The sequence below is a fragment of the Sander lucioperca genome, chromosome 8, assembly GCF_008315115.2.
Source record: "Sander lucioperca isolate FBNREF2018 chromosome 8, SLUC_FBN_1.2, whole genome shotgun sequence".
Lineage (NCBI taxonomy): Eukaryota > Metazoa > Chordata > Actinopteri > Perciformes > Percidae > Sander > Sander lucioperca.
Window position 1 is genome coordinate 32571633 of NC_050180.1, and position 26034 is coordinate 32597666.

A 26034-nucleotide genomic window follows, 5' to 3' on the forward strand; every position below is an offset into this window, starting at 1 on the left:
AAGGAGGGTTCGGTCGATAGTCGAACCTCAGGTTGAAGAGGAACAATGCGGATTCCGTCCTGGTCGTGGAACAACGGTCGTATGCCCAACCGGTCTACATGTGCTTTGTGGATCTGGAGAAGGCGTATGACCGGGTCCCCCGGGAGATACTGTGGGAGGTGCTGCGGGAGTATGGGGTGAGGGGGTCCCTTCTCAGGGCCATCCAATCTCTGTACGACCAAAGCGAGAGCTGTGTCCGGGTTCTCGGCAGTAAGTCGGACTCGTTTCAGGTGAGAGTTGGCCTCCGCCAGGGCTGCGCTTTGTCACCAATCCTGTTTGTAGTATTTATGGACAGGATATCGAGGCGTAGTCGGGGTGGAGAGGGGTTGCAGTTTGGTGAGCTCGGGATCTCATCGCTGCTTTTTGCGGATGATGTGGTCCTGATGGCATCGTCGGCCTGTGACCTTCAACACTCACTGGATCGGTTCGCAGCCGCGTGTGAAGCGGCTGGGATGAGGATCAGCACCTCTAAATCTGAGGCCATGGTTCTCAGCAGGAAACCGATGGAGTGCCTTCTCCAAGTAGGGAATGAGTCTTTACCCCAAGTGAAGGAGTTCAAGTACCTTGGGGTATTGTTCGCGAGTGAGGGGACAATGGAGCAGGAGATTGGTCGGAGAATCGGCGCAGCGGGTGCGGTATTACACTCAATTTATCGCACCGTTGTGACGAAAAGAGAGCTGAGCCAGAAGGCAAAGCTCTCAATCTACCGGTCAGTTTTCGTTCCTACCCTCACCTATGGTCTGGGTCATGACCGAAAGAACGAGATCCAGGGTACAAGCGGCCGAAATGGGTTTCCTCAGGAGGGTGGCTGGCGTCTCCCTTAGAGATAGGGTGAGAAGCTCAGTCATCCGTGAGGAGCTCGGAGTAGAGCCGCTGCTCCTTCGCGTCGAAAGGAGCCAGTTGAGGTGGTTCGGGCATCTGTTAAGGATGCCTCCTGGGCGCCTCCCTAGGGAGGTGTTCCAGGCACGTCCAGCTGGGAGGAGGCCTCGGGGAAGACCCAGGACTAGGTGGAGGGATTATATCTCCAACCTGGCCTGGGAACGCCTCGGGATCCCCCAGTCGGAGCTGGTTAATGTGGCTCAGCATAAGTATTTTGAAATTAACTCTTTGAGGCACAGGAGGTCAATGTAAAGACTTTAGAACTGGAGTGATGTGATCCACTTTTTTGGTCCTAGTGAGAACTCTGGCTGCAGCGTTCTGAATCAGCTGCAGCTGTCTAATTGATTTTTTAGGGAGACCTGTAAGGACGCCGTTACAGTAGTCAAGTCTACTAAGGATAAAAGCATGGACAAGTTTTTCCAAATCCTGCTGAGACATAAGTCCTCTAATCCTTGATATATTCTTAAGATGGTAATAGGCTGACTTTGTTATTGTCTTAATGTGGCTGTTGAAATTCAGGTCTGAGTCCATCACTACACCAAGATTTTTTGCTTTGTCTGTTGTTTTTAACAGTGCCATTTGAAGCTGAGCGCTGACTTTCAATTGCTCTTCTTTTGCTCCAAAAACAGCTACCTCAGTTTTGTCTTCATTTAATTTAAGAAAATTTTGACACATCCAGTCGTTGATTTGTTCAATGCAATTAGTCAGTTTTTGTATTGGACTATAGTCTCCTGGCGTTAAAGTTATATAAAGTTGTGTGTCGTCCGCATAGCTATGGTGACTTATCTTGTTGTTTTCCATAATATGAGCCAATGGAAGCATGTAGATTTTGAACAGGAGAGGTCCCAGAATTGAGCCTTGGGGAACTCCATACATCATAATTTTATGCTCAGACACATAATCGCCTATAGACACAAAGTAGTCTCTATTCTTTAGATAGGATTCAAACCAGTTTAGGACTGATCCAGAAATACTGAAACCCAGTTTTTCAATCGATCTAGTAATATATATATATATATATATATATATTTTTATATATATATTTTTTTTTAAAGGTTTATTTAGATAGGGACAGATACAAAAAAACATAGATAAACTTCAACAGTCATCTGATGTATGTATCATAGTGTTTTTAGCCAAAGCTAATTCTCGACACTTGTCCCTAGTAGGGCTTTTGGTTACAAATAAAAATACAGATTTAATATTTATTATTATTTATACATTATTATTATTAAAAATACAATAAAGATTAAATAAAAAGAAATTAAATGATAATGTATACAATGAGAGCACAGTGTAAAAAAATAAATATGAGAGCAAGATTGTTCCCGCATTAGCCACAATTTGGTATTTTTTTTAAAAGTGGCTAATGTTGGGATACATTTCAAGTGGTCTGGCAGAAAGTTCCATAATTTTGCCCCTTTTACTGAAAATGCAGTTTGGGCAAATGATGTTCTATGGAAAGGGATGCTACAATTGCCTTTTAACGCTGCTCGGGTGATGGTTCTGGTACCACTTTGCTGTTTTATTATTGTCCTGCAAAGGGGAAGGGGAGCAGCATTATTTAGGCATTTGAAGACCAGTTTAACAAAATGCAGGGAGATAAAATTAGCAAAGCTTAAAATCTTATGTTTGCTTAAAATTTGGCAGTGATGATACCTTATTCTCTTCTTGTCTAGGACTTTCAAATCTCGGTTATATAGACACTCTATGGTCTTAACTGATGTCTGGTGAGCTTGGGACCATGTGGTCAAGCCATACGATATGTGTGAGAGAATCATAGAATTTAAAAAAATAAAAGCACAGTCAAGAGTCAGGCAGTTTCTTATCATCCTAAAGCAGCCCAAGTTGGCCTTAATGGTTTTATAGATTTTCTTAATATGACTTTTGAAGTTCAACTGATAGTGAATAATTATTCCCAGATACTTCACTTCAGGTACTTGTTCAATAAGCTCCCCATTAATTTGTACATTCAAGAGCTGTGTTAAATGTAGTTTTTTAATGAAAAAGCAGACAGAGTTTTTTTTTGTGTGTTTAAAGTTAAACAAGATGAAGCCAGCCAAGATGATATTTTATCTAAGTTGACATTTAGTTTGTCAGCCACAGAAGTACAGGTATTACCAGATGCATACACCACTGTGTCATCTGCATACATCTGTAGACCTATATCTGGACATACATCTGGCAAATCATTAATATAAAGGCTGAAGAGTATGGGTCCCAAAACAGTGCCCTGAGGGATCCCTGTTTCAATTTGGAGAAAGGTGGATTTTATATTATTAATTATAACACACTGTTCACAGCCTTTTAAATATGATTCAAACCAGGACAATGACAGTTTGGATAAATTAACCTTGGCTAATTTTGAAATTAAGGTGTTGTGATTTACTGTATCGAATGCCTTTTTTAGATCTAGAAATACTGCACCAACTACATTTCCCTTATCAAGTGATTGTTTAATATTTTCGATTAATAAACAAGTAGCAAGTATATATATATATATATATTACTAGATCGATTGAAAAACTGGGTTTCAATTCTGTTGAATGATTGTGTCTAAATCCAAATTGCAGAGGACTCAGATAATGGTTTGTCTCAAGGTAGTGCATCAGTTGTTCTGTATCTCATGGTCAACCGTGTCAAATGCCGCACTAAGATCAAGTAACACCAAGACTGAGGTTTTGCCACTATCTGTGTTAGAGTGGATTTCATTAAAGACTTTAACAAGAGCTGTCTCAGTGCTGTGGTGTGGTCGGAAACCTGACTGGAAGGCATCAAAACTGTTGTTTAGAGACAAGAAAAGGGTGAGTTGTCGAAATTCAATGATTTTACTTAAAAATGCAAGGTTTGATATTGGCCTATAGTTGACCATTAGTGACGTATCTAGATTGTTCTTTTTTAAGAGTGGCTTGATGACTGCAGTTTTTAGGGCCTCTGGGAAGCTACATGTAAGAAGAGATGTGTTTATAATTTGTAGGAGATCTGAAGCCAAACAACTTTGATTAAACGTTTGTTGGTAGGATATCGAGGCAGCAGGAGGAGGTTTTCAATTGTTGTATGTTGTATGTCCTCCAGGTTGTTGTGGTTGATCATCTGAAATTGTGTCATAATGGAATTTATTTTGCTTGGTCTCTGTGACAACACAGGTCCTGTACTTGATACGGACGCATTAACTGTTTGTCTAATTTTCTGAATTTTATCTGTGAAGAAGATAGCAAATTCGTTACAGGCCTTAGTGGATAAAAATTCCGATATTACTGGTACTGGAGGGTTTGTTAGTCTATCGATAGTAGTGGTAATGTCAGATAAGCACTCCCTTGCATTCCTTAGCTCAAAGTTATAAATGCGAAGTCTCTCTTTATAGGAGTCATAATGGACCTGTAGTTTTTCGCCACCTACATTCAGCTTTTCGACACTCCCTTTTTTCTGTTCTTACCAGTGTGGCATTTCTCCATGGAGATCTTTTTTATCAGATACAGTTTTGACCTTAATGGGAGCAATTGCATCAATAATTCTTGTAATTGTACAATTGAAATTATCTAGAAGCTCAGTGACTGAGACTCCGGAAAGAGCAGGTGTGGAGGAGAAAAGCTCAACGAATGATTCGCTGGTGTTCTCAGTGATGTACTGTTTTTTGATTACCTTTGTTTGAACACTTTTTTGTACAGAGAAAATGCCATTAAAGAAAAGACAGGAATGATCAGATAGAGCAACATCAGTCACCTCAACATTGGAAATGTTCAGACCCTTGGAGATAATCAAGTCTAAGGTGTGTCCCTTATTGTGTGTGGCCTGTGTCACATGCTGAGTCAGTCCATAGTTCTCAAAAACACAACATAGTTCTTTAGTTCCTCTGTCCTGGGGATTGTCAACATGAATGTTAAAATCCCCAGCAATAACCACACAGTCAAAATCAATACAGATCTTCTCTTCGAAAAAGGCCGCACAGTATTTAGGTGGCCTGTAGATATTAAGAAATATAGCTCGAGGAGAGGACCTCAGCTGAAGAGCCACATATTCAAAACTAGCAAAATTTCCGTAAGATAACTTCGTACATTTAAATGAGTCATTAAACAAAATGGCGACTCCACCTCCTTTCTTATTAAGTCTATTCTCACTCATAAAGTTAGAATTCAGAGGAGCTGACTCAATAAGTACAGTAGCACTGTTATTATTGTCCAACCAAAGTTAAAAACATAAAATCAAGGTTGTGCTTAATAATAAAATCATTGATTAAAAAGGATTTTCCCGCCAAGGACCTGATGTTTAGTAGGACAAGTGTCAGTTTGTTAAATGTATTAGCTGTCTCATTTTTTGTGATAGACTGTGGCTGACAAGGGATGGATACTAAATTCACTGTCTTGGCAGTGAAGTCGTTGTTCTTACATAGTGTCTTCACCAATTTGTTTTGTCTGTTACTGATTCTGACTGGAATGATGGAGCTGGTTTGTGGAAGGAGCTGGTGTGTGGGAGTGCGCACTGGATGTAAACAGTCAATCATGAGTGATGGAGCAGGAAAGGACTTGGTGCCCTGTGAAGTGCTTATCAGAGCGAGGTTGACCATGGACCAGTCCAGTCTTTGGTTGAAGCGTTGAATGAACATTGCGGCCTTTGCAGAAAACGACTTACGATACTCATAAAATAAAGTTCCATCATAAGAGAGAGCTGGGTCGGAAACAATGGTGAGATAAGTATCAAGTTCAGCTCTGCGAGTCAGATAGACTTCACAAATTATATCCCTATATACTCCAAAGGCTACACAGAACTTGGGAAAGGTCAGAGTTTCAAACAGTCTAGGGTCCCCATCTTTTAACGCGACGGATATGTCGCCCCAGTCTACAACACGCCGCTCGCACAGCTCAGAGCCCAGCAGAAGTTTAACAAGATCGGTATCATTACCTGCAAAAATCTGTCCCTCAGCTGATGAGAGATGGCAGCAGACGGTGGGAAAAAGGGCGAGCCCGTGATTAGGGGTACAGCGGTCGCCAGGGTCCTCCTGGGTGCGAACTCTGGGGTGACATCATCATGCTGAGGCTGGTGCAGATGGTGTCACTGGTCGGGGATGGCGGAGACTGCTGGAGCAGAAATGAACGCCGGTGGAGTGGAGATGAGGGTCGACGAAGACGAAGGCCTGACGGTGGAGTTGTTTTCCAGTGTTGAAATTCTGGCAGTCATATCGAGGAGGGAAGATTGAATGTCGGACAGTGCCATAAGCACTGGGTCACTGGCTGGAGGTGCGCTTGGGCCTGGACGAACATGGCCACCGGCCCGTTTGTGTGCAGCAGGCCTGCCGGCCGTCTCAAGATTGTTTTCGCTTCTGAGCGTGCTTTTTTCCGGATGAGTGGGGAGGAGGCACTAGCAGGATGACAGCCGGTTGAACATCCAGAGAGTCGCAGAGGAGGACGAATAAATCCTCATGAGAGGCGCCGATTGGAGGCTGGATACTGTGATTAAACAAGGTTTCCAGTATCTTGGGCATAGGCCAATCGCCAATGCAGGGCGGCTTCGAGGTTTTACTCGCCAACCGCCGGGAGCTTCGATGGACGGCGGCGTTGTCGTCCGGAAAGGCATCCTCCCCCTGGCCTGGTTGAAGCTGCAATGGCCGGGTGTCATCGAAGGAGTCGATTTGCCAGGAATCATCGACAGCGATGGAAGTCATGGCCGTCAACAGGGTGAGTAGGACCAGACATTTGAAGCTAGACAAAAGCATGAGCTTTGATGTGCAAACTAGATTGAGTAGCATAGATGCGAGCGGCAAGCAGTAGCAAACTAAAAAAGCTTATGTAGGGCGCCCTGTTTGAGTGTAGCCATTTAGCAGTGAGGGGAGTTGACCAGCTGATGCGCTGATGCAGATCAGCTGTTGCAGCTCAGCTGATGCAGCTCAAGGAAAGCGTAAGGAGGATTGAATGTCCATTTGATACCTTCACCGTGAATCGAATGCTGGATTTTACTGAGGTTAAGGTGATTAAGTGCTTCTCGAAGCTTCCGTTCTGTCCCAACGAAATTTGTACCGTTGTCAGAAACTATTTCTTTCACTTGGCCTCGTCTGCAGATAAATCGTCGGAGTGCAGAAATGCAAGAATCCGTATCCATTGAGTATGCTATCTCTAGGTGTACGGCTCTGCTTGCGAGGCACGTAAACAAAGCTCCATACCTTTTGACTTTGCTGCGGCCACTCTTGGTTTTATGGGACCAAAGTAGTCCAGTCCACTATGAGTAAAGGGTGGCAAATCAGGTGTTATCCTGTGTAGAGGTAAGTCAGACATCTTTTGTGTCATTGCTGTGCCATGCCATCTCCTGCAAAGCACACAATCCCTTGTTATACTTCTTGCAGCAGAGTTTGCTCTAATGATCCAGTATTTTGTTCTGAGTTATGCAATCATTTTATTTCTGCCACAATGACCCACCAAGGTGTGGATGTGGCGTAGGAGTATCTTACGTGAGGTGATTGTCCTTGGGCAGAATGGCTGGATGCTTGGGTTCCTCTGGCATTGCCAGCTTACTTAGTCTGCCTCCAATTCGCAGGATTCCATGTTGGAGGATGGGATCTAATTTATAGATCCTACTATTTCTCTTTATGGGTAGGCCCTTTTGTAGAGAGGTCAACTCATCCTGGAAGGATTGTTGTTGGACATAGGACACGAGTGATTGTTCAGCCTTGGCTAGATCCTCCATGGACAGCTGTGACCCAGTTGTGTCCAAGCCACTAATTGTCTTTTTTAAACTCAATTGCCTCAGAGTTTCTTTGATCTTTAAGAACCAGGCAGTTGATGTGATCAATTTGTCCCATGATGAGAAGTGCTCGATAAAACGGGTCAGAGGACTTTCCTCAGCATCCTGTCTACCCTAGCCGCAAGCGCTGCGCTGGCAAGCTCCAGGTTTGGGATGGTCACCACCTTTAAAGGTGCAACTCTTGCCTTCCCAATCACAAATGCAATGTGAGGTAGTCCACTGTCACGAGTCAGTTTCAGATAGCTGACTGCTCCATAACCTCGCTCACTTGCATCGCAGAAGTGGTGCATCTGTGCTCCAGTAACTTCAAAATCTGGCGGTTTAAGGCATCTCCTGATTCTTAGGCTGGAAATCAGATAAAGATCTTTCAGCCACTCCTTCCATTTATCTGTGTAAGCAGTCGGTATCGACTCATCCCATCCACAATTTAGCTTGTACAGGTCCTGCAGTATTCCTTTCCTGGTCAGCAGGACTGGTGCTAGGAACCCTAGAGGATCGAATTCTGAATTCAACACAGACAGAATGCTTCTGCGGGTGATTGATGGTTGTTTCGGTGTGATCGAGAAGAAAAACATGTCTGACTCAACGTCCCATCGCACGCCAAGAGCTCTTTCTAGGGGCAGTTTGTCTTTTATCGAAGTCTAGATCTTTGACCTCTTTTGCTCTCTCATCCGCTGGAACAGAGGCAAGGACTGCACGACTGTTACTGGTCCATTTGGTGAGCTTAAATCCACCTGTGGCGCATACTGATCTGAGCTCCTTTACCAGACAGATTGCTTAATTCTCATCTGGGACAGTCGTCTACATAAAAGTTGCGACGAATGGTGCTGAGAGCGTCAGCACTACACTTTCCTTCATTATCATCAGCCGTCCACTTCAGTGCAAAACTGGCACAGCTCGGGGATGAGACTGCTCCAAAGAGATGCACCGTCATCCGGTACTCTGCTAGCGATTGCTTGATGTCGCCGTATGGCCACCACAGGAATCTGAGGAAGTCCACATCATCTTTAGGAATTCTTACTTGATGGAACATTCCTTCGATGTCCCCCATCACTGCTACTGCTTCCTGTCGGAATCTGAGGAGTACACCCAACAAGGTGTTCGTAAGGTCAGGGCCCTGCAGCAGCTCAGAATTCAGAGAAGTTCCTTGGAACGAAGAGGTACAATCGAACACCACTCGCATTGTTTTTTTTTCGTTTGTGGTAGACACCATGGTGAGGAATGTACCATAGTCTACCATCTGTCCGGGGGAGTTGTTTCTCTGGCACTCTTTCTGCATGCTCTTTCCTCAAGACGTCACTCATGAAACCATTATACTCCTTCTGAAAGGCTTCATCTCTTTGAAATCTGCGGGCAAGACTTAGTGCTCTTTGTTCCGCCACCTTCCTGTTGTTTGGCAGGCTGATGTTATTCTGACAGAACGGAAGTCGTATTTCATAGTGGCCAGCTTTTCTTTTGACTGAGCTGTTCATTACATGCAAGAATTTCTTGTCTTCAAAGGAGTTTTCTTGTTTTTCATTGTAGGCCAACTCTGAGAAGTCCTGGTTGTATTGGTGTACAAGGAGCTCTTCCAGCTTGACCACTGATATCTTATTAGACATTACCCGAGGTCGACCATGCTCATCCATAGATGCCGTACTGCCGAGAGGTCCATTTATAGTCCAACCTAGGCGTGTTAGGACTGCATAGGGTCCCTCACCTTGGCTATTGATCACTTTCAGTGGCTCCATAGCCTTTGGGACGTTTGCACTGATCAATAGGCTTACTTCTGCCTTGATGGGTCTTAAGTAGACATCCTTTCTCTTCACTTACAGAAATGGCGTTTTGTGTGAAGACCTCCGGAAGCTCTATGAAACTATTTCCATCCAGGCTGCATACTTCCAGTCCTCTCATAACATGGGTTTTCACAGGCTTTTCATGACCCATTGTTTGGAGTAAAATCTCTGTTTTCTTTCCTCTGACAGACAACTGTTCCATCAGTTTCTCCGTGACAAAAGTAGCATTGCTTCCAGGGTCTAGAAATGCATAGGTTTCTATCAAACAGCTGCCTTTATGTACCTTCACCTTTACGTGTACCACTGCTAACTTGTAGTCTGTGGTTCTTGTTCTGTTTACTGTTTGTGCTGCTAATGACACCATAGCAATTTGTGCTGCCGCTGAAACTTTAGCGATGGAGTTGTTCCTGGTGTCTGAATTCTGCTTAGCTGCTGGCTTGGGATTTCCTGGAGTAAAGTTCTCTATATGCAAGACAGTGGGGTGTTTCTTCTCACAGGACCGACACGTGAGACGTTTCTTGCATTCTTTACTCATATGACCTTTGACCAAGCAGGCAAAGCAGAGTCCATTTTTCCTTAGCAGCTCAACTTTCTCCTTATGGGGAATCTTTGTTATTATCTCGCATTTTTCCATCACGTGCTCTCCTTTACAGAAAGCGCAAGGCTTGACAAAGGCGTCAACGGCTGTATGGATGTCCTCTGGCTTGTATTCCCTTTTCTGTGCATTGGTGCTCATGTTGGTTTCTTTCTTGGGAACGATAGTCGTAACAAAGCTTTTCTTGCTGCTAGATCCCATATACGGTAAGTCTCTTTTGGACTTCCTCCCATTTATGCTTCCAGCAGAGTCCTGGATATCCCCAAAGACAGGATCTTGAATGATTCTGGCCTGTTTTCCATAAACAGAACAAGGTCATGGAATTTAGGTCTCTCCTGTGTTCTTTCAGTGATGTCACATACAGCAGACCGCCATTTTTGTCGAAGTTTAAATGGGAGTTTGGAAACAAGTCTTTTCATGTTCGATGGTGAGTCCAGTTCTGACATGTATGGAAGCTCCTGAACTGCATTACCACAGCCTCTTAGATAGAGGGCATAGCTGTGAAGTGCCTTTCCATCATCTGTACGTATTTGGTTCCAGTTTAAGGCCTTTTCAACGTATGCAGATGTTACTTTGAAATCGTCACCAAAATGATATTTAAGTAGGCGCTTTGTTTCCTCATAACCAGTTGTTGCGTTCATGTGAAAGCAGCTTTGAACTAGTTCTTTTGGCTGACCTACAGTGTACTGTTCCAGGAAGTACAGTCGATCCTCATTACTGTTGGTTTTGTCCTCAATGTTGTGCTTAAAAGCCCTCATAAATGGCCTGAAAGTGAGAGGATCACCGTCGACCACCAGCACCTCCCTTCTTGGGAGTTTAGATTCTTTCTGCTGTATCACCTGTATACATTATTTTGTATAATGTTTTTGAGGTCGATGCCCTGAGTTGTTTCACTTCTGGGAGTGGATTCGCCTCGTCTATGTGGTCCCTCAGATACAACAACTCTAAATGGGGGGTTTGTTGTAGTCCTTGGTGCTTGCTCAGACCCTTTTGTGATTCCAGTTGGTGGTGGGTACTGAGTGCGTATCAATTTTTGTAAGGGTGTTTTAGGTATGGCTCCTATCCGTGCAAACTCCAGTTGTGCTAGGCTTCCTTCTATTTACCAGATGCATTCATTAGGTCTTCCATTTCTTTTGCAGGTTCTGAGTCTTCATCACTTTCAAATTCCTCCAGAGACTCGCATCAGCTGCAGCAATATCTGCCTCCAAGTCCAAGGATTCCATTTTTAAACCCAGCTGGTGCTTCTCCATTTCCAATTCGCTGAAACACAGGGCTGGACTCGCCATCGGGCATACCGGGCATTTTCCCAGTGGGCCGACGCACTTTTGGGCCGAATCGCCGATATAAATAGGCCTTTTTTTTTTTTTTTGGCTGCGCCAGCCCATAAAGAACTTCTAGCGGCCCATTGGTTAATTTTTTTTATTGGCACTGGCCTGACCCAATCAAATCCAAGAACCCCCTTCCCCACTCCGGGCCGCATATTTACGAATCCCACTATGGCCACGCCTCCTGGCCCTGAGACACAAGCTGTGATAGTTATTGGTGGAAGTTTAGCATCCACGTTAAAATGGACAAACGACCACCAAAGCGCAAGGGAGGTTCCGAGAAATTACGGAAGAAAAAGAATAAGAATCTACAGGCGGATTCCTCAAAATGTGCCAACATTTCTGACATGTTTGGGGCTGTAGTAGCTGCTTCAACATCAGCATTACCTGAAGCCGAGGAGGAGGAGAGGTGGCTGGCTATTCGCCTTATTTTCGAACACGGAAGTAAATATGGGTCCAACTTCTGGTTTTATCGCTTCCCTGGGCAACACTAACACAAAACATTAGCTTACCTAAATTGGTTAACTATGTCGTGGGAACATTTCCAAAAATCGCTTAATAATCCAAATGGCAGGTCAGTGCCACACCCTCAAACTATTCATGAGTGGGAGGATGACATGAAGAAGTGGCCTCAGATCACATACGAAGACATATTTAATTATTTTGTGTTGTCACTTGGTGCGGATGGGTCTACAATGCTTAATTATAAAAGTACAGAGGCGTATCAGTACCTTCACAGTGGAAAAGTTGGGAAGGTGTTAATCAATAACAACATCATCGATGACCTGGTATTTAGGAAGGCTGATGTTCAACCAAGCCAAAGCAAGTCTGACGTTCACTCTGCATGGATCCTGACTACATCTACCGGTACTGTTGAGACGGCCGGGTGCTCCTGTGTCGCGGGACAGGGGAAGTCCTGCAGTCATGCAGCGCCGATGTTATGGAAGTCAGGTTAATGAATTGCCTGTTCAGTTGTCTGTTTTACATACAGTCTATGGTTCAGTGTCAAAATATACTAACGTTAGCTGTTGCCTCGTTGTGATTAGATTGTCAGTTTATTTTACATAGATAGCAGTGCTAAATGTTTGGGATTGAACTAACATTACAATTTGATATCAAAACGTTAACTGAACTGTTGCCTACCTCATAATGTTTAGGCTTGAAGTTTGAGACATTGTACCAATCTGATGTGTACTCACCGAGCTCTTGATGCAAGTTTGTCACATTAAAATAAGCTAGATTTTAGATTAGATTAAGCTAGATTTACATTGAAGCTTCGAGTTTATTTCTATTTGATACCCAAACAATACAAATAAGTACTAAAGAGCTGATGAAAACATTGGCTTCTAAAGCATTTGTTAAATAAAATTTAGTATATGACTAACGTTTTTATTTTTTAATTAACAGATCGTGCACCTTTTCCAGATAAGTAAAAGTCTAATCTCTTGTTCATTGATGCTCCTTGGGTTAAGGTAAGGTCATTCAAGTTTGGGTAAATGTAATATTCTGTCAGCACACCACATTTTGGTGAACCACCTCGTCTGTGTAGGTAAGTAAGTTTCTATTTTCACCAATTCTAATTCATACCAGTCTAATCTCGAATGGCAATTTGTTTAAGTACATCATCAAGGTAAGTTGAAAAATATGGACAGTTTATAGCTGTCCATATTTTCTATATAAGTATTGTGACACCAAGGACTATAATACATTAAAATATGCAACTGTTCTATTTAAACTTTGTTAAAGGTGCAGTTTGCAGTGTCCAAAGGTCTGACTGGATTGTCCTGCACAGATGAGCAGCGCCACTGGAACTCAGGGACACGGCGTAATTTAGTCCCCAAAAGGTTGAGCAATATATGTTTCAGGCACCACAAAGAAAGTTCTGATGTCTCTGAGAACATCCTGCCCATCTCTCCATCTCTACTGCCAACTCCTGCCTACAGCTCACATGAAGCACTGAAGATGAGCTTAGAAGTCGCAAATGTTCCAGTGGGCAGCCTTCTGCACAAATGCATGTCTGCTGAACCAGAGCAAATTCCAGCAGCTCCCACAAAGCTCCAGCAGCCTCATAGTGAACATGGCACGGACATACAGTGCCAGAAATGCATGTCATTTTATGATATGTACATTAAATTAGATGGGGATAAATGTGCCAGTTTGGAGGAGTCCACTAAAATGCAGAGTGCCTCCCACTTGTGGTTTGATGCTCGTAAATTAAGAGTAACTGCTAGCTCTGCAAAAAAGGTCCCCGTGCGTGCATCTACTAAGCCAGATCACTTTCTTAGAGAGCATATGTTTCCTAGGTTCCACGGGAACACTGCAACCAGGTATGGCCAGGAGAATGAGGAGGTGGCCTACGTGTGGATGGAGAGCTGTGGGTTTGTAGTTGAGAAGAGAGGAACTGTAGTTAGTGTCACAGAACCATGGCTTTCTGCAAGCCCAGATGGCGTGGTTAACTCCACAGAGCTGCTGGAGATTAAATGTCCTGTTCTGGCCAAGAACTGTTCATCTCTGGCTGAAGTGTTTTCCAGCAAGCTCAGAGATGTGAAGATGGTGGACGGGGTTCCACAGCTGCAACCAAATGGATCCCGTGGTTACTACCTTCAAGTCCAACTAGGTATGTTTTGTACAAGACTAGAGAGATGCAAGCTGCTTGTCTGGGCTCCATCTGAGAAAGTTGTCCTTGAATTTGATTTGGAGTATTGTTCACAAGTTCTACCTATACTCAAGTCCTTCTATTTTAGTCACATGCTGCCAAGGATTGTAGATGAGTTTCTGTCAGGCAGACTTACACTGTGCCATAAATATGTACATATGTGTAAATAGGCTCAGGTTCTTTAACCTGCTGCATGGGCATGCCAGACACCAGCTTTCCTGTGTCTGTGTTGATGTGTGATGATACCTAACTGTTAATAATTGTTCCGCTGACCCTTTGTTAGGCTAGTTCCTTGGTGTTTTACTTTTTATAGCTAGTGCTCGTTTTCGTTTTACACGGGAAGGTGATGTTTTACCATTTTAATAGTAATTGTGATTATAATTAATATGTATAAAATTAAATGGCCTACAAATAATGCCATAAGTGAAATGTTTAAATTTAGTTGTTTTACCATTTTTCAGAGGTGTCAATTCCAGGTTCAGAAAGTAAAAGTCCTGCCGAGTTCATTGGTGGAATAAACACATGGCAGAACTTTTACTTTCTGAACCCGGAATTGACACCTCTGCCATTTTTAAAGTGAATAATTGTAATTACAGTCAATGTAAACAAATGACATGAGTTAATAAATTCCATTAGTGAAATACTGTATCTTTTTGCCAGTTTATGTACATAAAATACACTTCTTTAGTTATTTACATGTGGTTAGGGCAACATCCACTCGATTGAAAAAACAGATTGAAAAACTCGATTGAAAAAACAGATTGAAAATTTTAATAATACACAATTTAGTTGGACATCTTTATCTGTAAACATTTATAGTCTAAAAATAAGTTGATATTATACAATACTTGAAAAGGTGCCAAACACAATAACTATTTTTTTAAAACCTGAGATCCAAAACACATTCTTGTGCAGTATAATTTCATTGGTTTACAGTTTACTGTAAAATAACTAATCAGCAGTGCAGAATAGAGATACCTGAAAAATAAAATGTTAAAGACAAATGATATGTGCAAATGATAGTACAATCAAGGCACTGCAGGCTGTCAAATAATTATTTACAAATATTAAGCTACAGTGGAAATCAGGATCTTTTTGACATGTAAACTTCTATGCTCAATCAGCATCCTCGTGGATGATTTCCCCCTGCATGTTTACAAGAGCTGCACAGATTCTGAGGATTTTGTCCATTTTGTGTGCCAAGTTGATGGGTACAGTCTGGGAGATTATTTTGAACACTTTGAGCCTCCTGATAACTCTTTCCACATGTATGCGCACATTTGCAATCCTCCTTGTGGCAGTTACATCCTCATCAGACAACTGCCCTCCTTTATGAGTGAACGCTGGTAGAACAAGGTTAACCTTTCTCTCAAACAGCAGATCTCTGATGGTAAAGCCTCTGTCTGCCATCACTTCATCGCCGGGACGAAGATACTCCAGGAAGCCAGACTCCTGAGTGATGAACTTGTCACTACACCTTCAATTTAATTTTCAATTTCAATTTTATTTATAGTATCAAATCATAACAAGAGTTATCTCGAGACACTTTACAGATAGAGTAGGTCTAGACCACACTCTGTAGTTTACGAAGCCCCAACTATTACAGTGGTTGCCTCAAGAGCAAGCATTAGCAGTAGCTATTGCGACAGTGGCGAGGAAAAACTCCCTTTTTTGTTAGGAAGAAACCTCGGACAGACCCAGACTCTTGGTAGGCGGTGTCTGACGGCACCGGTTGGGGGTGTGGTGAATGGTGGCAATAATAGTCATAATAAAGATAGTGAAACAGTGACCACAATGGTAGTCGTAGTAGTTCATGTTATAGTAGGGCACAGCAGGGCGTTACGGGGTGTGGTGTGGCACAGCAGCCTGGGTGGACGCGGTTGGACGCAGCAGGACGCAGTCGGACACTGCGGGGAATCGCAGAGCGTAGCAGGGTGTAGTAAGTCCATAGCATCAGCTGCACCCAGGACCCCGGTGTAGGTGCCACCCAATTCCAAGGCGATGTTCTGGGTGAAGAAGAAGCATAGGGACTCCGGGGAGAAAACTCCCCAGAGCTAGGTTAGTAACAAGCATTTCTGGGACTAAGATGCACACAAAAGGAGACAAGTGAAAAGAGAGAAGAGGGAGCAGCTCATTGTGTCCTTGGAAGGAAGGAACTTCCGACAGCAGTCTAGAGTTATAATAGCATAACTAAGAGAGGCAGGCTAAAGAGAGGGGCCCTGGACCGGGCTCGTACTCTCCCCTGCCGGAACGGGCTTGTACTTCCTGCCTCCCTCTACTCTACTACGCTGCAACTCCTCACTCCCTAATTATAAGCTTCATCAAAGATGATGGTTTTCAGTTTATTCTTAAATGTGGCGATGGTGTCAGCCCCCCGAACCCAAGTTGGGAGCTGGTTCCACAGGAGAGGAGCCTGGTAGCTGAAGGCTCTGGCTCCCATTCTACTTTTAGAGACTCTAGGAACCACAAGTAGCTCTGAGTTCTGGGAGCGCAGTGCTCTAGTGGGACAATAAGGTACTAAGAGCTCTTCTATGTATGATGGTGCTTGACCATTTAGTGCTTTGTAGGTCAGGAGAAGGATTTTAAATTCAATCCTGGATTTTACAGGAAACCAATGCAGAGAAGCTAATAAAGGAGAAATATGATCTCTTTTCTTAGTTCTTGTCAGAACACGTGCTGCAGCATTCTGGATCAGCTGGAGAGTCTTGAGGGACTTATTTGAGCAGCCTGATAGTAAAGAATTACAGTAGTCCAGCCGGGAAGTAACGAATGCATGGACTAGTTTTTCAACATCGTTTTGCGAGAGGATGTTCCTGATTTTGGCAATGTTACAAAGATGGAAAAAGGCTGTAAGCCTGCCTCCATAAGCAGGAGAAATGAACATAACAAGCCCACACGGGGCAATAGCAACTAAATACTTTATAGTATTGCTGGAATAATAATGGCTGTATGACTCGCCTCTGGAGTCAAGGTTGTGTGGTTTCTGCAGGGTGGTCTCAGTGCAGTCAATGATGCAGGTGGTGTTGGGGAACTTCTCCCTGAAGCACTGAGGCATTGTGCTCCGGATTGTCTCCCGTAGCAGCCAAGGAATGTAGATTCTCATGTGCTCCTCCATTGTGTCTATCCAGTAGGAGAGGATCCTGCTCACCAACCCCTGGGACACAGCAAAGCATTCTGCAAGATCACCCTGGAGTAGATTCAACTTAAGTTTCATCATGGTCATCAATATTTGATCCATTACGTGCATCTTAAAGTTTTCTTTATAGAACTGTTCCAGATATTTAACATGATCAAAAAAGGCACTGAGAGGCCTGTGTACAACACACAGCTAGTGTCATTCTTCAGGATGGCATGGGCAAGGGGTTCTTCTCCACCACATTGTGTTTCTCTGTCGCATACATGATTCTTCTTTTGTCCTAATATGTAGGTGTGATCCATCAGTGCCTGAACCTCCCACTGAGTGTCAGCATCTTTATGCGTAGGTGACTCTGACTGTGGAACGGCCTGGTCAGCTTCCTCAACACAGTGGCTGTCATCTGCCGAACACAAGACGACATAAGCCCACAACCAGTTTAGCAAACAACATAAAGCATACCTAGACTACTTACAACTATGTTAACACCAAGCTAATAGAGCAACACCTGTATTAGTGCTCATTCAAATAATCATATTGCATTACATTGCTTCCAATTTTTACAAATGCCCCGGACTAGCAGGGATGAAAAAAATACAGCTATATCAATAAATATACAGAGAGAACAAACTTAAAAGACAGTTGGCTTTATGTGAGAGCATACAGGTGAAACTCGAAATATAAGAATATGGTGCAAACGTTCATTTATTTCAGTAATTAAACTTAATAGGTGAAACTAATATATTATATAATGCATGTAATGAGTCTATATAATATATTAGTTTCACCTTTTAAGTTTAATTACTGAAATAAATGAACGTTTGCACCATATTCTATAATTAACCATCCGTTAACTTACCTGTGTCTGTTAACCTCCTGACACGTCTCCTTGGAGTTTTTATTGGGACTTCGTAGCCCAGCCACTTTTCTGGTATCAGGTGGTCTTCTGTAGGTCTTGTGTTCACGAAATGAAAAGAACAAACATACGGTCTCTTTGGTGGTTTCTTCAAATTTAAAGCTTTTAACCACAGGCGAAGGGATTCCTCATTCTTCAGCAGCGGGTAAAGGTCGAAGGGCGCATCGCATCCACATTCAGCTCTCGTACGCGTTCGGTGATTAAAACACTCCTGCTCCAAGTAAATTTTTCTTTTGTACCAGTTATTATGACACCCTCTAACTGCACAAACAATCCCGGTCTTCCTCGAAGCCATAACGATTTGTTAACTTAGTCGTTACGAAGGATTAACCGCTACGGTGAAAAGTGAGTTTAGCTAGCCAGTGAGCGGAAGTGCTTGACCGGAAGTCTCGCACAAAAATCCGTCAACTGGCTGCGTCCGTATTTCCGTTAAAAATAAGGTGAATACAGAGAAGCAGAAACAACATCATGACAGGGAAGAAGCCGAGGAGGAGGAGAGTGACCATGACAGGGCCTTGGGAGTGAGTGAGGAAAAGATGGAAGAGAGAGTAGATGACAACGTGGTAAGGAGTAGGCAAATTAACAGGGACTCTCAGGAAGGGAAGGAGGCTGTGTGTGTGTGTGTGTGTGTGTGTGTGTGTGTGTGTGTGTGTGTGTGTGTGTGTGTGTGTGTGTGTGTGTGTGTGCCTCATGTCATAACAACAACAAGCAGTTTGGCTGTAACATTAAAGTTAGTGGCTGTCAGGTAACCTAACTGTTTAAGCTTACATTGAAAATGCTAGCGGTTGGCCTGTTGGGTAGCTGAAAAGTCTGTGTGATCTATAAAATCAGTGTTGATACAAGCATCAGTGTTCCTTGAATTGCTTAATTAGCTTCTCTTGTATTGGTGCTCTTTTCCAGGGCATATACTACTCTCAGCTTTATTGTAGCTTTTGGGAAGGGTTATGGTTATGGTTATTGTATTCAGCAGACACTTTTGTCCAAAGCGACAAAATATGAATCTTACAATAGTTAAAATTAACAGTAAAGTTGCTAAGCCAATATTAAGCAAAATAGTAATAATAACAATAATGGCAATACCATATAAAATATCAATAATAAAAAAATAAACAAATACCATAAATATACAAATCATAACTCTAAGAATTATTTATTTAATTATTTAAGTGTAAGATCAACAGATAAATCTTGAGTCCCCTCTTGAAGCATCCAAAACTATCACATGAACGCAGAACATTAGGCAACTCATATCAGAGAATGCACACATATTTTAAGAGGACTGTCTGCAGGGAACCTGTCTGACCAATCACGGGGGGTGTGGGCCGCCTGGGCCAAAAATGCCAGGGCCGATTTTTTGTCCCAGTCCAGCCCTGCTGAAACAACGGATGAAGATTTGGAACCCTTGGAACTTTTAGAACTTTTAGAACCTTTAGAACCCCTTGAGCCAGTCTGTGAGACACTCTCCTACATCCACAAGAGCTTGTGGATCGGAGTGAGTTTTTATCCATTGATCCACCTCAGTTAGAAAAACATCATAGTCAGCCATTTTTGGCTGATACCAGTCCACGGTCTCATTTATTCTCACATCCTCAGGCAGCAGTTCCTGAACAGATTCATGACACCCTTTAAATTCCTCCAGCAGTTTTAGAAATTCATTTGCACCTTCATTAATACTGGCAACATCAGCACCCCCTTTCATCAGTGTTTTTATTTCATTCATTTTCCGTGTACAGTGTGTTGCGCTGAGTGATTTGAACGCTTTCCTCTGTTGCGCAGCATCCATTTCAGTAATACCGGCTTCAGTGATTCCACATTCAGTTCCTTCTGCCATTGTTTCAGCTTTTATTTTCAGCTTTTAATATTCGTTTGCACAATTCTTTTTCAAGTACATCCGATCGCTTTATTTGAATATTTGTTAGTATTTCGGTAATTATTCATTTAGTTTTATTCCTTCATGCGCACAGCCGTGCTTTATTTCCATCTCAGTCCGTTCAGACCATTTACTTTCTTTCTGTAAGTAGATCCTTTTATTTTCAGGCACCTTTTCTTTGTTGTCTCGTATAGGCCTAATACCTTTTATTTCCATTTGCTCGTGATATTTTCATTCATATCTGAGCGTCACTTTTAAGGTTTCCGCTTTCCGTGCAGCGATGTTGGTCCGCTCTATGCAGCCTGTAGTTTCAGTGAGTTCGTAGTTTATAGGCAGTCTTATGGATTTAATTGTCTGCTCATCAAACATTTCTTTCATACATTTGTCACTTTTAAATGTTTGATCGTAACCAGGCTCGGAAAACAGCACATTCGCTTGTGTACTCACGGTACCGGTGAAATCAGATTCTGGCAGCAGTCCAGATCAATCCAAAAGACACTGACTACGGTCTCATCCATTCATTTCCACTGTGACTGGCGTCCTTTCTAGCGTTCAGATGGGCTAATTTTCAACTTAATTGTAGGAGCGGTCAGTAAATCAATGCACATTCTTTCGTAGTGTAACAATGATACGTTCCTTTATTGCAGAACAGCAACAGCAACATAAATAAAACTCATCTTAAACAGAAAAAAACGCCACTTGTCTCAGAAATGGGGTTGAAAATTAGTTTGCCCTTCCGCTCTCTAGCAAAACACACACCTCCACCTGCCTCAGGTGACATCTACATATAGAGTTAACACCCCCTGACGTCATCATTCATCATCATCATCATCATCAGTAATTATGATCAGCATTAGTTGATGTATATACAGGTGTCGGCATGATTATAAACTACATGAATGAAGTATAAAACACAAATCAGTGTAATGGCTTCAACAGGGGTGATACACACATGAAATTACAGATCAACATTTACTAGTTACGACGGTTAAAACAAGAACATTTCAAATATTAATTTATTTGAAATATATAAATAATAAAAGGTTAAACAGTCCATTATGGGGTAGCTAATATTTCCAATATCAGAACGATACAAACACGAGCTAAAATTATACCAAGTCACAAATCTGAGCATATTCATACTACTATCATTACATTATTTGAGGTCAATCTTTATCATTGTATTTCATTAGTCTTTGAATACATTTGATTATTGTTATGTTGGCTGAATATTTCTTTTCTCATCTACTTCAACTCTTATGTTAAGACTACACAATGTTTTTGTATATTAAAACGGTCACTGTGTCAGATCAGGCAAATAAAGAGTCAAATTCTTGCCGGGTTGCCATGCCATGTTGGCCCCCGACCAATCATAGCTTGCCATCTTTCAAAACCTGTGTGATCAGGAATGTGCTAGGTTCTAACTTTCAGAAACAAAAATACAAACAAACAATGGCGTCTGAAGTGCTGTGTTTCATACTGGCTATTTTGTGTTTTGAAAAGCCTAATTAAAGAAAGAAAAATTACCTTTCCTCTGTTTCACAGTTCCACCTAGCAACACCTACATCATTCCTCATCACCATGTTTACAGCTATGTGCTCCTATTGGTCCTACCATGAAACATGTGTAATTTGTCATATTTGGCGAGAGAAGGCAAAAAACACTTCTCTTTTTGTTGGGACGTCATGGTACCCAAGACCTTGAAAAAATGTATATAGCCTCTACATTCTGTTGGCTTCCATGGTAAGTTGCTGAGTAAGGGGGCTCTCTGAGGGGGAGGGGGGCACTCATTCTTTATGTTTGGTCATGTATAAAAGGAAAGTGTTAAACGCAACAGCACATCTACAGCCAACATGACCAACACCAGCATGAACATGAGGGGCAAGGTACTTTAAAAATGTTTTTGTAATAAGCAGAAATTATTGTTTACTAAATACGATCACTAAATTCACCGTACTGCTTAATTTTTTAACCATTACAATTTACTATTTACAGATCATCTTCTACGAGGAGAGGAACTTCCAGGGTCGCCACTATGAGTGCATGAGCGACTGCTCTGACATGTCCTCCTACATGAGCAGGTGCCACTCTTGCAGGGTGGAGAGCGGCTGCTTCATGGTCTACGACCGTCCCAACTACATGGGAAACCAGTACTTCATGAGGAGGGGCGAGTACGCTGATTACATGAGCATGATGGGAATGAGAGACTGCATCAGGTCTTGCCGTATGATCCCCATGGTAGGTATAATGTGGCATCCGTGATACTATTATTCTACTACAGGTGACAACCAGCACAAAACTTGATATTAAAACATTCATTTGTTTTTGTTCTCTCCAAAAAACAGCACAGAGGTCAGTTCAGGATGAAGATCTATGAGAGGGAGAACTTTGGTGGTCAGAGTTACGAGCTGATGGACGACTGTGACAACATGATGGACCGTTACCATATGAATGACTGCCAGTCCTGCCACGTGATGGACGGCCACTGGCTGATGTACGAGCAGCCCAACTACAGAGGCAGGATGATGTACATGAGGCCCGGAGAGTACAGGAGCTTCAGGGACATGGGCATGAGTGGCATGAGGTGGATGAGCATGAGGCGTATCATGGACTCCTGCTACTAAATGTTCATTGAATGTGTCAAATACCATTAAATAAATAATGTCTGTACTATTTCAACTTCTGTCAAGCTTACTGTCCAACTGTCACTATGAAATATTATGCAGTATTATACAAAAATATATTTGAGTTATGAAATTAAGTATATTTGATTTTTTTAGGCAGCAAGCAGCTGTTAGCAAGAACATTTTTATCCTAAAATGTTTCTTTTGAACATCTGAATCACTGTTAATCCCAACAGACAAAGGCTTACCATTGATCTCGAAAGAAGGATAAATATTCAGGTGTATAACAATTAGTAAACATTACATATAGCCTACGGATCATTAAAAATTAAACAATGAAATCAAAATTAGACTGTTACATTTCAAAGCAAGGTAAAAAAAAAATGTATTCATTACACTGTTGGCACATTTTTAATTAATAGTCTGCTTGCAGATGTTGCTGATACATGCAAGTTACTCCTTTATTACAGAAGTCTTGGCTAAAATATTTACAGGTTTTAAACCCTAAGTGAGCACCTGCACATTGTACAAAACATGAAAGGCGCTTCAGACTTCTGATTTAGACCTATCATTGCAATCAACCCATGATGTAGCTAACTCTAGCCACTTAAGCTAGTTAGGGACCGTTTGGTATTTATGGCATGGACTACCGGAGGAAAATAGGGGAGGGTCATGTCTTTTTATTCTTTGTTGATGGGAGGATCATCCAATTTTTTTTTTGTGTAGGGGGGAGGTCACCCAACTTTTGTATTCATGAGAACAGCAACATTTCAAAGTGGCTTGTTTGGTGCATATTTATCCATGTAGCTCCATGTAGCTCTCTTAGTCTCGGCCCCTATCGCTAGAAGATGGGTCCCTCCTTGTTTAGTCAGCCAGACAATTTGAGCTGTAGCTTTAGAGACCGTGGGATTTCCCAAACTGAATAAATCCCGCTCGCACATATAAACACAAAACTGCTTTGCTAGCTCCATTGTGTTGTAATCATTGAAATCTGCTGAAAAAATTATTTTATTCATTAGCATGATTGCCGTACTGTTTAGTTCAAAAACATCCAAAACACCGTACAAAAACATAGCGGACCAGACGCAAGTTTTTATTTTGAAAAGTCGAAGCTTGCGCCACGGACAGCACCAGTTGGGAGGGCATGAGACGGGACGTCTCAAGGCTGCAGCCCCAGCCATACCCGACTCAAATATCCTTTCGGTCCCGGTGATTAGTTGTGAAATTGTGCAAACGACAGCCTTTTCAAGGCATTTGAGAAGGAAGGAGTGGTAGCATGCAAGCTCCCAAATTGACGCTCATCTGAGAAATTGAGTTTTGGATAATGTTCAGCTTCGGCAGCTTTACCAATGCTAAAATATACAATGACTGAGGAAACCTAGTGACGAGTCCATAGCAACCAGTGTTGAATTTCGTATTACCCAGTGTGCTTTGCTGAATGGTCTCAACGTTTTATTGTTTTATTTCATGTGAATACTAGTTTATTAAAGGAGTAACTTAGTATTTGAAGTAATGCAGTAATGCAGGAAGTGTGCATTTAGTTTCCATGCTTATTGTGTTTCCACAAAAATGTTAGTGAGTAAATCTACTGAAATGGCCACCACACCATAACAGAGGAGTGTGATGCGTAAGATGAGAATGCAGAGGTTTAGTCACATATGTCATGGCTGTACAAAAAAACCAATGGGTATCTGTTTATCTTTGCCAAGTGCAAACCAGTACAGAAGGATTCAATGAATTGTTGGGGAGGGTTTTCCCTTTTTTCCTAATCATTTTGGAGGGTCATCCAAAATGTATTGCTGGTGAAGGGAGGGGCAGGTCTACTTTGACTAAAGATCCCAAAGCTTCTCCGGTGGCCCCTGAAATGAATAATGAACAGGCCCTTAACGTTAGCTAATGTATTTTGTTAATGCAACCTAGTAAGATTTAAGACATTAAATATTACAGTAGTTATGCCTCTTTTTGCTAGCCTGTTCACTTAAATTCTGGTTAAATGTTAGATGAATTCAACAATTAGGGTCCAGTGTTTTGTTCTGCCTACAACGATGAAGCATTGTGAATTTGTGTTAGCTCTAATGCTTTCTTCTGAATGGCTTCTTCTCCGTACGAATGTTGGCTGAGGCTAATGTTGGTATGAAAGTATTTAGAGCTATTTGCCATACTAAACTGATGGTAAGAACAAGGTTTCTCATTTGGAATAAATAAAATTGATGGCCAAAACATATAAAGCTATAATATTTTTACATTATTTATTATATTTGAGGTTAACAAAAAACCTCAGAAACAATCAGTTCTTGGAAACTACATGCATTGGGGTGTGTTACATACATGAAATTACAGTTCAACATTTATTCGGTCTGCAGTCACAGTTCATTATGTTTTCATTACAACAGTTAAAACAAGGACATTTAAAATATTAAATTTCTTTTAATTTATTTGAAATAGGCTATATAAATAATCATGGGGTAGCTAATATCTCCAATATCAGAATCATAGAAACACAAACTAAAATTAAAGCTGCCAGCAGCGATGGACGGGCCCTCGCGCCTCTGCACGTGTTGGGGTTATCGGCGGACGCCTCTCCTTGTGACCGTGCATTTGCGCAGCACTCAGAGACTGTAAATCGTCACCAATGAAAAGGGAACTCCCTGCCGAGTTCAACAATACCTCACACAAGACTCTACGTCATACAGTTCATTAGCTGTGAAAATGGGCGTGGCTACATTATAGGGGGCGGATCAAACCATCACCAATTAAAAAGGAAGTCTCTGCTGAGTTCATTGATACCTCACATAAGACTCTACCTTAAACGGGTCAGCATTTATGAAAGGGGGTGTGGCTTAAGCATAGGGGGGCGGGCCAAACCATCACCAATGAATAAGGAACTCTCTGCTGAGTTTAATGATACCTCACACAAGGGTCTACCTTAAACGGTTCAAATGTTATGAAATAGGGCATGGCCTGAGTAAGTGGGCATGGTTATATTATAGGGGGCGGCTCAGTATCACATGTAGACCACACATTCTAAGTTTCATGTAAATCGGATGATGTTTGCCATATAAGGCAGATTCCCTGTTGCCAGCGGGGGGCGCTATGATCAAAAGTCAATTTGGGCCTGTAGATGTCCTCAGGCTTGCACCCAGGTCAATCATGAGAAATTTCGGGCAGATACGACAACATACACTGAAGTTACAACAACTTCTTTGTTCATCGCTAAACACTCAAAATGGCCACCACGCCACGCACACACCGTTTGAAGAAAAGTTTTTCTTTTAATAACTTTTCACCTTTAAGGTGTTGAGATGGTGCAAACCAAGTTTGAAGTCCGCCGGATGAAATCTCAAGGAGGAGTTTGTTAAAGTATAGCACCTTGACTTTTAGGCCTACTTCCTGTTGCCACTAGGGGACGCTATGACTTTAAGTAAATATCGGCCTTTATTTGTCCTCAGGGTTGGACTCTTATGAATCCTGAAAAGTTTCGAGCCAGTTG

At 42.2% G+C, this 26034-nt stretch overlaps 2 protein-coding genes across 3 annotated transcripts in view; both read left to right on the forward strand.

Moving 5' to 3' along the window:
* LOC116051410 (gamma-crystallin M3-like) overlaps positions 1-26034 on the forward strand; it is a 160778-nt gene that overhangs the window by 81378 nt on the left and 53366 nt on the right. The gene's annotated exons all lie outside the window — the stretch shown is intronic.
* LOC116051120 (gamma-crystallin M3-like) lies at positions 21756-22556 on the forward strand. The gene is made up of 3 exons (XM_031301401.2): positions 21756-21806; positions 21916-22158; positions 22266-22556. The coding sequence occupies exons 1-3, from the start codon at positions 21774-21776 to the stop codon at positions 22542-22544; spliced, it is 555 nt and encodes a 184-aa protein (XP_031157261.1). The 5' UTR covers positions 21756-21773; the 3' UTR covers positions 22545-22556.

Coding starts and splice junctions, on each gene's coding strand:
- LOC116051120 (XM_031301401.2), top strand. CDS start 21,774: ATGACCAACACCAGCATGAACATGAGGGGCAAG. Junction 21,807..21,915: donor GCATGAACATGAGGGGCAAG/GTACTTTAAAAA, acceptor TACTATTTACAG/ATCATCTTCTACGAGGAGAG. Junction 22,159..22,265: donor CTTGCCGTATGATCCCCATG/GTAGGTATAATG, acceptor TCCAAAAAACAG/CACAGAGGTCAGTTCAGGAT.